At 35.3% G+C, this 12666-nt stretch overlaps 1 protein-coding gene across 1 annotated transcript in view; it reads right to left on the reverse strand.

Moving 5' to 3' along the window:
* Slip1 (SLo interacting protein 1) overlaps nt 1–12530 on the reverse strand; it is a 171254-nt gene extending 158724 nt beyond the window's left edge. The window contains exon 1 of the mRNA XM_083041869.1: nt 12070–12530. Coding sequence (XP_082897995.1) covers nt 12070–12090 — 21 coding nt within the window. The 5' untranslated portion in view covers nt 12091–12530. The remainder of the gene's footprint in view (nt 1–12069) is intronic.
* Nucleotides 12531–12666: the final 136 nt, after the last annotated feature.

A 12666-nucleotide genomic window follows, 5' to 3' on the forward strand; every position in this document is an offset into this window, starting at 1 on the left:
TGCTACAGAGAGATGGGATTATTTCATCATCATATAAAATAATTGTCTTTTTATTTTTAAATAACAGATGACTAGATAATTTTTTTATCAACTTTTTAACAACTTTATCGTATAAAATATATAAAAAGTATAAAAATCTTAATTTTAAATTTAAAAAAATTTTATTAATATTAATTTTTTTTTAAATTCATCAAAAATATCTGCGAAAACTGTTTACTATTAAATATTTAAGATTACGATTTAAACTTTTACTGTAGGGTGTGTGAAGTTGGCACCCCTATGTTATGCTATCATAGTTCTGTTAAGAGTTCTGAGTTATTTAAAACTATATAGGAAGAGTTCTTGATAATTTTTAGAAATAGTTCCGGTCATTACGATAACGAAAATCAGTTTCAAAAAATAGGGGTGCCAACTTCACATTTTTTTACACATCGAGTTCCAATAGTTTGGAGCAGAGTTTTAAGGTTCTTTTAAATAGTTATATAGTTCCTGATTATTTTTTGGAAGAGTTCTGCAATTTTTAGATAAAAAAAACGTACCTTCAATATATCGAAGATATTTCTAAAATATCAAGTTCTCGTGAAAAACGTTAGAGTTCGTGATTTTCTAAATGTTTCGTAAGTGTATTAATTTTAAAAAATCAATCTCTTCGAAACTATAATCACTCAAAAAAATGGATTTGCAATTGTAGCAAAAATTTTTTAGGTGCAAAAAATTAACTGAGGTAGACAAATGATTAGCACATATTGCAATATCGTATATATTTTGCACGTAATCAATCTAAATGACAGAGACAGAACTAAAAAATTCAATCTGTGACAAACGATAATTCTATCTGTGACAAACGATATTCTATCAGATACAAAAAATAGCGATAATTTTTGTTGCGACATTTAGAAATTTTTTTGCGTGATAGATATAGAGCCATGCGGTTTTCACGTTTTTTCTTGTCTTATCGAGTACGATTCAGAACTCTAACGTCTTTCCCCGGAACTTGATATTTTAAAAATATCTTCGATATTGAAAGTATGTTTTTTATCTCTATAAAAATTGCAAAACTTTTTCAAAAAATAATCAGGAACTATTAAAACTATAAAAATATTAAACAATTTAAATTTACTCACCTCACGGTTGCTCCTTTGTTGCCCGATGCCTCCACGGGCCTCCTCCACGTATAAATTTCGAAACACTTGCACTCGCGTTACTTTTTTTCGTTCGCGACGCGCGGCGACGCCCGGGTTTTAGCTATCGCGATTACGATATTGGTACGTGCGACGCGATCGGATTTATACGATAATTACCCACCAAAGACGCTAATTAATACACTCGTCCTTTCGCGGACCGGCAAGAAACGCGCGACCGAAGAAGATCACTGGAGGTGGAGCTAGACTGGCACTGCCAGGTTCGGAACGCGCAACGATACGTCGCGCCGAGTCGTAGTGGTGGGGCATTGTAGGGCTCGCGACGTAGGAGCTCGGCGAATCACGTCGCGACTACATATTCTCACCAGGTCGTAGTGGTGGGGTAGTCGCGACGTGGTTCGCTGAACCTCGCACGTACGTTGCGTCGCGAGCCCTACAATGCCCCACCACTACGACTTGTCGCGACGTGTCGTTGGTCGTTGCGCGTTCCGAACCTGGTACCACTACGACCTGGTGGGGGTATGTAGTCGCGACGTGATTCGCTGAGCCTCGCACGTATTACGTTGCGTCGCGACTCCTACAATGCCCCACCACTACGACTCGGCGCGACGTATCGTTGCGCGTTCCGAACCTGGCAGTGCCAGTCTAGCTCCACCTCCAGTGCTCTTCTTCGATTCTTCGTCATCAACGGTCGCGCGCTTCTTGCCGGTCCGCGAAAAGACGAGTGTATTAATTAGCGTCTTTGGTGGGTAATTATCGTATAAATCCGATCGCGTCGCACGTACCAATATCGTAATCGCGATAGCTAAAACCCGGGCGTCGCCGCGCGTCGTGAACGAAAAAAAATAACGCAAATGCAATGTTTCGAAACTTCTACGAGGAGGTCCGGGGAGGCATCGGGCAACAAAGAAATTTTGCGACGTATGACATACGTAAAGGTACGTTTTTTTATCTAAAAAATTGCAGAACTCTTTCAAAAAATAATCAGCAACTATATAACTATTTAAAAGAACCTTAAAACTCGAATCTGCTCAAAACTATTGGAACTCGATGTGTAAAAAAATGTGAAGTTGGCACCCCTATTTTTTGAAACTGATTTTCGTTATCGTAATAACCGGAACTATTTCTAAAAATTATCAAGAACTCTTCCTATGATTCTAAATAACTCAGAACTCTTAACAGAACTATGCGATAGCATAACATAGGGGTGCCAACTTCACACGCACCCTTTACTGTATATGTAAAAAAAATAAAAATTTTTAATTTATATATATATATCATATCTCTTTTAATTTTCCAAGAATAATTATCAATGATTTATCAATCGTTACTACAAATTATTACAAATATTATTTCACGCAAACAGTGTCGTCAGGTAATTAAAAAAAAATATCGTCAATGACGCCAGTAAACTGATATAAAAGTTTTCGCGAAACGGATGGACTGCTGATTAAACGAGGCGGAGGAAACGAATAAACAAAATGCCACGTACAAGGCGCATTTTCTTGAAAAAGAAGAAAAAAAAAGCGTTCTACTCGTTGCCAAGACTCAATCGTTAACAGTCGCGGCAACGGTATCTCTCATGGTCGGCGACTATGTTTTTGTATTCGTTTCAATGGTGCGCCAGATTCTCCAAGAAAAAAAGACGTTTGTTCACATCCTCGGGCGTGTGCGGTACCGCTTTATCTCCGACACAAATGCGAGAATAAATTGTCATACTCGTGAAAACGAGGTGCAATTCGCTGCTGCTCTATTAAGCGAGCGCGCAATGCAGTAATTTGTAAATGCGAAATTTCAAAGAACGAATAGAATACGCGACATTCTTCGGAATTATCTCATCATTTATAAGACAAAATCTTGATAAATCTTGATAAATAAGAAAAAGATAAATTATTTTATATTTTCTACGCTTATATTAATTATGTGAAAACTATTGTATATTGCTTGCTTGGTTTAGATAATATAGTGGAATATTACTATTCCATAAATTCCCCCCCCCCCCATAAACGGTTAATAAGATCATATATATTTATTTTATTTCTGCTTTAAGCAACTTTACTACTATCATTTTGAATTCGTACTAAGGATCGAAGAGTTCGCCAATAGAATTTTTGGTGATATACGTGCTTAAGACTCAAGTACTCTAAAGAAAGAGCACTTTGCTGAGCATTGAGCTGCAAAACATCACGTCGTTAAAAAGTTTCTGAGACGTCGCTGAAGCGAATGTCGGTCTCTTTCAAACATTCCCGAGCGATTTCGGATGACGGCGGAACAAGACCGACACGACGATAAAGCGAGAAGAACGGCGTGTCGTAAAATCATCATCGGTACGACGGCTATTATGGAAATTACGATGGTAAGTGTCGGAATCGGCGAAGAAATGCGAAACTCTCGAACACGCGGTGACGATTTGCGTGCGGCAATTTTCATTTCATTATGTCTTGGTCCCCCCCCCCCCGTCTATTTTTCCCCGTCGTGCCCTTCTCGCGTTGTTATGCACCACTTGGGGAACAACGTGCGCGGATTTTTAACGGGCACTTTATATACGCGGGTCGAAAGATTGCTTCTTCCCCTCTCGTTAGGGACGCGTTATCATGGGGCGTTGTTACGACACGTGGTATTTTTTTCTCCGGGCTACATAAGTGCATAAGTTCACTTTGTTCATTAGGCGTTCGTGTAAAACTTTGTCCATTTAATAGAATTGACGATTCAATATGCATCTATGTTAATCCAAGGTCTCAAAAAATATTTATATATATATAAATAATATATAATATTTCCGACGCACCATCTTTTCGATATAAGAATTCGATATAATAAGATAAAATTGAGTTTATAATTTCGTACATTTAAATTATGCAATCGTGAAAAGAAAATATCTGCATGTGCAGATAGATAGCATTAAGTATTCGTAAACAAAGATAAACAGTTATTTCATCACTTAATTAATTCACATATATATATTACCGTTGTGAAAAATATCATTTTTTCTCCCCTTTTGACGCACGCGAGAATAATTACAAGTCTAAAATATTTAGATAATATAATTTACGAATTAGACATAAACGTATATTCAATCATGTCAACAATTGTTTATTGCGACAAATACATCGTGTCATGATGTAGATGAAACTCAATGAATCTCAAGTATGCCATTCTCACATTCACAAAACGACAAACGAAAAAAAAGTGGAGAACGCGTACTCGACTGTACGCCACAATAAGGTTGTACATGAGGGTAAGCATTTATTGCCAGGCACTTATTTTAAACGGTTTATCGCCAACGGTGGTGCTCTACGGGGCACTTCGCTCTTGACCCATTATGAACGTCGGGGACTTTTATTTATGTCTCTATCCCCCTCCCTTCGCTCGACACGAGCATCTGCGAACCTTAGGAACTTTCGTAAAATCGAGAAATTAAACAAATTTGGTTGATAAATTGTAGAATAAAAACTGACACATTATTTATAACATTGTGGGAATTAAATAGTTAAGCAATATGTCCCTTATATATAATTCCTATCACTTATTAACTGCATAGTATATCCATGCAGAATTTAAGATTATAATCGCGTCAAGTTTTTAAATTTAAATTATAAGAAAAATAATATTATAAAAAGATTTCTCGAAATTTACATATTTTTCAACACTATTTCACACATATTAGATTTACACTGTAATTAATAACGTTCGAAAATTAAATAATGTTAAACGATAAACTATTTCAGAATTAAACAAGAACTATAGAGCTATAATTTTCTTAGGTATAAATTTGGCTTCGTTAAAAAGTTTCATGCGACCGCGACGTGGACGGATTAAAAAGTCTCCGTGTTTGCGCAAAACTTTAGCGCACAAACGCTTCAAAAGGGACCAGCCGCATGATAAATGCGCTCGTGATCGAGTCGGAGATAAATGAGGTAGGCGCGTGTGCACGTGACGTGTGGGTGTCTGCGTTACAGGCTCGCTTCACTACGCATTTATACACAAACTGCCCTCTCTCTGTCTCTCTTTCATTCTAGATTTATATATCTTTCTATATTCGCTTATAGATTACGCTTATATATGCTCGGCCATATATATTTTTTCTATTCCGACTTTATAGGTATACACATAGCGGAAAAAGCTCTACTTTCTGGGCAAACTAAATGACTATATATTACATTTGGGAAAATTGCCTATATATACTTTATATATAATTAATAATCGGATCTCTATATCGCGGTATATCGCACTCTTTTCCGTAGATGTTTTTGCAAATTGGAAAAATTACGATTTATTATTTTTTTATATGCTTATATGTGTGTCACGAATATTTTAATATTAAGTTTTTTTTTATCAGATTTAAGATTTTTATTCAAATAGAAAAAATAATTCAATCTAATTTTCAAAAAATCAATACACCGTAATTTTTTTAAATTTTATAAATTTCCAATATTTAATATTAAATTATCGTAAACAATATTTTCGCCCAAGTATAATTAAAATGAAATAAAATTTAAACACTTCAATATAAATCTAATTATCACGATATTTAAAAATTTTAATATTAAAATTCAAATATTAAAAACTTAAATAAAATTTAATATATCTAATATATATTTTAAGATTTCTTTTAGGAATATTTCATAGATACGTAAATTTGTAAGAATTATACAAAATTAATAAATTAGCGCGTAGGTATATCAATTGTAAAAAAAGATATAATCTAAGAAAATATTTGATTTAAATAGCACTAGAGCTCCGGGGAAAAATAATCAGGACGAAAATAAACACGCGGAAAGATATTCCCATAAAAAGAGGTCCCCTTATATCTCGCTTCGTGACGAATGGCTTGATATGCATTAAACCACCAGCAGTTCCGTGGAAACCCGTTTATCATTGTTTATCGTACACCTGGTTTCTCGGAATGATAAGCGTGGGTTGAACCATAATGATGCCAACGTACTTACGAGGCAAATGCACTCGGCTAGTGGGATATCGCGACTACGTCACAACGTATTTGCAATTGCGCCACACGATACTACGCGTATATATATATACAAGCGAGTACGCGCTTTGAAATTCCAGTATTACGACTGCGAATCTTGGGGACAGGAAGAAAACGACGAAACTCTATCAGATGGTCGTAACTTTCTTCCTTGAGCCGAACGGAAATTGCGAATTTCCACTCGCCACTTCGCGTTGACCCTCAGCATCAATTATGTATCTCACTGCAGAATTCTTGTACGTAATCATACACATCTCTTTCACATGCAAAGTTACTTCAAACTGAATATTTTACTGCTTTGACGAGCGAATTTCAAAATATAATATAAAGAAAAAATAATATAATAAAATAAATGATCGCCAATAAAATATAGAAATCTTTCAACATTGTACGATAAATACAATTAATATAAATTACGTGTTCTGAAATATTCCAAATGATTCAAATGCAAAATTACAATTTAATTTTGACATTGAAGAAATTTTACCTTGAAAAACCTATACCAAAAATATATGTTCTTTTGGATTTGCATTCAGTTTGCAGTCAATTTACTCAAATATTTAATCGATAAATGCCTCGTTTTTTTTACACATATATTTATTAAGTAAAATTATAATTTTAAATACGCGCGTTGTGTGATATATATGTATGTTTGTTAAAAAAAATAAACAGAGTATATATTGTTTTTTATAATATAAAACTTAATTAAAGAATAAACTCAAAAGATATGCATATTTTCTTATACGTCATATTAAAATTAATTTTAAAATTAATTTAAAAATTAATTTTAATAAAATATCTACCTTTATAAATCGAGGCACATATATCATCCTAATTTTATCGTGCGATAATACGTCATAAAAATATCGCGTCGCGATGCTATTAAGAAGTTTTGCGCGCGTTTCCCACTCCCTTCGCATCCTCAAGTATAAGCACCGTTCGCATAAACCACAGGGAGAAGTTTGCAAGAAGGATTCGCGAACTCTCACCGAAGAGGTATCGTCGCCGACGCTGACGACACGACCAACTTCCGCGGTTATATCCGGGAAGTAGCACCTTTGAAAACGAAGTAGACGCTGGTATCGCAAAGCGATTCGCCGCAACGGATGCGCCGAAAATATCCATAAAACTGAAAGTCGCTGGAGGAAATACGTGATACTTGATATCGAGTTACGCGCGACCATATCTCGAAACATTGCCATATTGCGAAAAATGCCATGAAAATCGAATATATCAATGTCATTTAGAATTAAATAATAATGATAATTAAGCTTTCGCTGTATATCTACGTTATATTGGATCGTTGCATCTGAAATATTCATTTCGCACATCAATTATTTTCATTTATAATTTTCAAAAAATCAAGTTATATATGATGATATATATAGTTGAAAAATTCAATAATAATTTTTAATCTCGCGTTTTGCGGAATAAGAGAGAAGTCACTTTTATAATTCTACTTCAAATTGAAAAAAATTGAAAAAAAGGATTAAAAATCAAAAATATGTTTTCAGGCTTCGTATCTCGAATGTTATAATTTTTTTATAACATTTATGTATTTCTAGATATAATGTGAATATAACTATTAAATATAAGAGTAATACATTATTTTATAAATTACAAAATATGTTTCCATTTAAAAAAAAATCATAGAATAATATGTTACATAAATTATGCAATTTTCTATTTAAAAGAATTATATCACTTTAATAATATTTGATCATCAAAAAATATTTATGTACATTATGAGAGCGCTTTATAAAATTTAAACTTGAAATCTAATATTTCATATGCAACGAACGGAATAGATAAAAAGTTCGTAGTAAAAATATTAAACGAAAACGGCACTATGAAAGCTAATTAATAAATTCAATTAAATTTATATTTTAAATTCCATTTTAGCTACAATCTCGATATTAAAATATCGAGGCCTCAATTATTATTTTATTTCCAAGTAATAAAATATACTCTTTTTGGTTGAATAATCAAATATAAAGTGGTAAATTTCGACTCAAAATGTCTATATACTCTATACATATATCCCTCGATATTTTTTAAACAGATAATACAATTTTTCACTGTTTCAAGCTCACATGCCAGAAATATTTTATTCGCAGATTACACGAGGAAAAAATTATGAAACGTCACTGAAACTGACCGGACCAGCTTTATCTCCATGAAATACACATCAGCGGTGGTGCGAGAACGAAAGGGCGGAACGCGCCATGCAAAAATGCAGATGTTCGCCATGGCGAAATTTAGACACGACACGCGGCGATAACTGAAACGTTGCGTCATTCGGTTCATAGTAATTACACGCGGATGTGTCTGAAATAATTAAAGAGAAAAAGATAAATATGTAGGTAGGGTAGAGGATAAAGGGGCAATGTGTGAGCGATCTTAATTTAGCGAAAAACTTTTCCTTTAATTTAAAGGTTTAATTCTGTAACGCAGGATAGAAAAATCATTTACTTCCGCTCTCGTCTCCCCGTTCATATATCAAGCAGGAAATGCCCGCTTTCGGTGCGCATCGATATATATACGCGAATAATCGCTTGTTTTAAACCTTTAACCCTTCCAAGCAATACCTCACGCCCATCCACCGCAATTGGATCATTTAGCTTTTTATCGCTTTTTATGCCAAGGAAACAAATAAACGCAAAGATCTCGACTCCGCGATAGGAAACAGAATAGAAGCAGAAAGGAGAAATGAGAATTCTTAAAAACTTCTACAACTTTTTAAAGATCGTAATGAATTAAGATGATATGAAATAATGGAATCTCTAATACGTTAAATATATTAGTACGTTAATATGTAATATTTATCAAAAAGTAATGTTACTATATTATTAATAAATAATTATTTATTGTTACTTGAAATGGAATCGATTATATTTATAAAAGATTACATTGACAGTCTATGTAGAGAATTAATTAAATAAATGTAATATAAATGTAATATGAATAGTATATAAATATAATATAAAAAAAAAAGTTCCATTTATATTTATCTCACATCATATCGAGCATCTTAATAAATTTCATTTAATATCGTTTAGTAGGGTGTAGTATTTTCTTTAGTAAAAGACATATCTTTGATATATGTATGACCTTTTTTAAATAGAACTTTTGTAAATTTGTTAATCGATACTCGCGCAATATTCAATGTCACGAATGTTTTGATGAATAACATCGAATTAGAGCGGTTTATGCAATATTACGCCTATATAAAAATTTATCCCAAAAAAAAATTCACACGTAAGATTATTTAAAAATTATTTATACAGAGACTATGCGTCGTTCGTAGAAAAATACATGACATATATGTGACATTTTCAACTATACGAATCGCGTGCTTTTCGTTGAATTTCTGCAATTTTTATTGAATTGATCAATCATAGTAATTTCGTCCGATATTTATTGTCTGCCATGCACAGAAATATATATACATATACATATAACTGCACCTGCCGTGAACTATAGCGATGTATAGAGATAGTTTTCCAGCGGACTGTGTCAATTTTCGGCACGCGAAAGGTAAATAAGTATTCGGGCTCTTCTCGAGCGAATTTCGCGGATATATTGGATCCGACATAACGCGCAGCGTAACGCTCTCGGCACACGGTATTTGTGCAATACGTTGTACAAATATTCATTTTATATATCGGGGGCCCGTTTTCGGAGCTTATTCGACGCGCCAATAGCAGCGAGTCGCTTAATGGCACGGTATTTACGTCTGGACCACGAGTCTATAAACGTCACGTGTATTATTGCTCGCGATATAAATGCATCGTAATATGTGTCGACCCCAGTGGGACGTTTTCGAACGTAAACGTTGCGCGGGCACGCATTTATAACGTGTAAAATGTAATCTCGGCGAATAGACATTGTCATCCAACAACGAACGTTATTCAAATCGCGACACGACGGAGGACACGGAAATGGATGTGATCAGCGCTTAATCGATTTCGTTCTTGTCTATACACGGTGTGTCCCGGCCTCTAACACACATCGGGATCGGGAAACGGCATTATTAACTCTCACTATGTAGCTTAATGCAATTTCAATGTAACGCTTTGTACATTCCTATATCTCGATTTATATCAATTCCCGCGTAAAATCGTCTTTCTATCGCGAGCCATTTTTTTAAATCAAGTCGTAGAAAAAGCCAACGTTCTTTTATTCAATTGACTAATAACGCAACTTCGTTTTAACATAATATCTTGCATAATAGAATATACATTTCTCTTTAATATAATTAATATATTTCCTTTTCATTTTCGCATTAATTTACGAAATATTGTGTCATGAGTCACACAATTTGTGTTTCTATATAAAAATCTATTTTTAAATTATTTATAAGTCATTAAAAGTCAAATTAATACACTGAGAAAAAAAAGTTGTTAACTTGACTAAATGCGTTCAACTAATTACTACTTTGTTAATTTAATATATATAAGTATTTAAGTCAAATACGTTACGTTAGATTTAATATGTTATGTATTTAATTTAAATACTTTTATATGTTCAATTTTAACAAAATAGTAATTAGTTGAACGATTTAGTCAAGTTAACTTTTTTCTCGATGTATTAAGTCAATTTTTAAAAAATAAAAGAATAAGATGAGAGTGTATTAATATTCCTGCAGAGGTATACAAAAACTTTGTGATAAATAAAATCATTAAAAGGCAACACACACACACACACACACATTCAGAAAAGAATTATCAGAGTGAATAAAGTTTCCTACGATTATCTCGATAGTAATCAAGTTGAAGCTCGATATCGCGTTGCCAGGCACGATACAAACGAATTAACGAGTGGATTGCTCGTTTTTGTTCGCGCAACATGTTCGTAACTTCCTACACACAGGCCGCGAGTGCACGACTCGTCTCAAGAACCATGATATGGATGCGGATAAGGCACGTTTGGCGCGATGAATACTCGAGAATACAACGTGTTTTTACCCTCCACGGAAAAGCCCTTCCACTCGTGTCGCGTCTGCTCGTTGGAAGATAACAAACGACGATTCGACTTGATCGCAAATTTTACAGATTCGGAAAACTTTTATTTACACAATTATGTGCAATAGATAGCAGATATGTAATAGAATATATTAAATAATAATTATAATATATTAAATAATCAGCAATATATTTAATAACATATTTTAGCAATGTATATATCAATTAATTAATAGAATATTAAATATTGCAATATCACGATAATATAATAATCTCTCGAACAGAACAAGCAAATATATACGTTTACTATGTATAGTCGAGTAACGAATAAAAATATATATATCGCGATAATGGAAATATTCCAAATGGGACAAACGATTTCTTTATATGCTACGATATCTCGAGATTACACTAAAGCAGGATAATACGAATAAACAAGCGAGCATTTCATGTACACACATAAAATACGTATGTATGTATGTACGTATGTGCGTATGTGTAGTAGCTACGAAAAGTTGGTGCGCTTCCGAGAACTCGTGTCACGAACCAAACAGCAGGACAATGACGATAATATCCTCCGAGTGGGACAAGTGAACTTTTTACACGCGCATGTGTATGTACGTGTGTAGCAGCGCTTCCGAGAATTTGCTCCGCGAATCAAAAAGTTGGAGCTTGGAGCGTTTCCGAGAACACGCGCGCTACGAGAGCCAGGACAATGACGATAATATTCCGCGAGCAGGACAAGCAAACTTTTTTTATACGCGCGCATATGTGGTTGTCGAAGCACGTATATACGCGAGCTTCCGAGAATTCGCGTCGCGAAAAAAAAATCCCAGCCGGACACAATCGCGATAATATTCTTCGAGTGAAACGGGCGAATATTGTGTTTATATACATATACGCTATGAAGTTGGCGCGCGTGCTTCCGAGAACGCTTCCGTGTTCGCGCGCAAAAGAAGGGGGGAAATAACCTTACCTTTAATATTACGAAGTCCATGTCGCGGCTCCGTCCTCGGCGACCCCGTCCTTATCCTCGACGATCCTTCCAATATCCTGTGTACGTGGCAGGATGAATGGCACGCGGCTGATGGCCCGAGGCGACGCAGAGTGAAAACAGTCACAATCAACAATGATATACAATAACGGTCGAACGCGCGACACACTCGTCACTATCTCGCGTCTCACTTCTTCCCCGGATCGAGAGCAATGCACTCACGCGGAACGTGATGCCGGATCATCACCCCCGAGGATCTACCATGTCGCCGTCGTCGCGATCATTTTCACACGAATTTCTAAACAAAAAACACAAACTCGTCTCTCTCCGTATACAGGAGCACGGTTTCCGTATCACGTATCACGTAGACGAAAACGAACGAATGCACGAACGAGCGACGCGACGCGATGTGGCGCGACGATTCGAAACCGGCGAAAAGTTTCGACTAGCGCGCGCGATGACTCGGGATAGACTGAAGTCGGCATAGACTGAACGCCGGCAGAGATGGATGGGGGGGGGGGGAGAAAGGGGAAGCGCGCTTCGACGCCACGAGTGGGAGCGAGAGCGCACGAACCCAGC

The sequence above is a fragment of the Prenolepis imparis genome, unplaced genomic scaffold, assembly GCF_030444845.1.
Source record: "Prenolepis imparis isolate NDT839.2.m4 unplaced genomic scaffold, iyPreImpa1.0 SCAF_7, whole genome shotgun sequence".
NCBI lineage: Eukaryota > Metazoa > Arthropoda > Insecta > Hymenoptera > Formicidae > Prenolepis > Prenolepis imparis.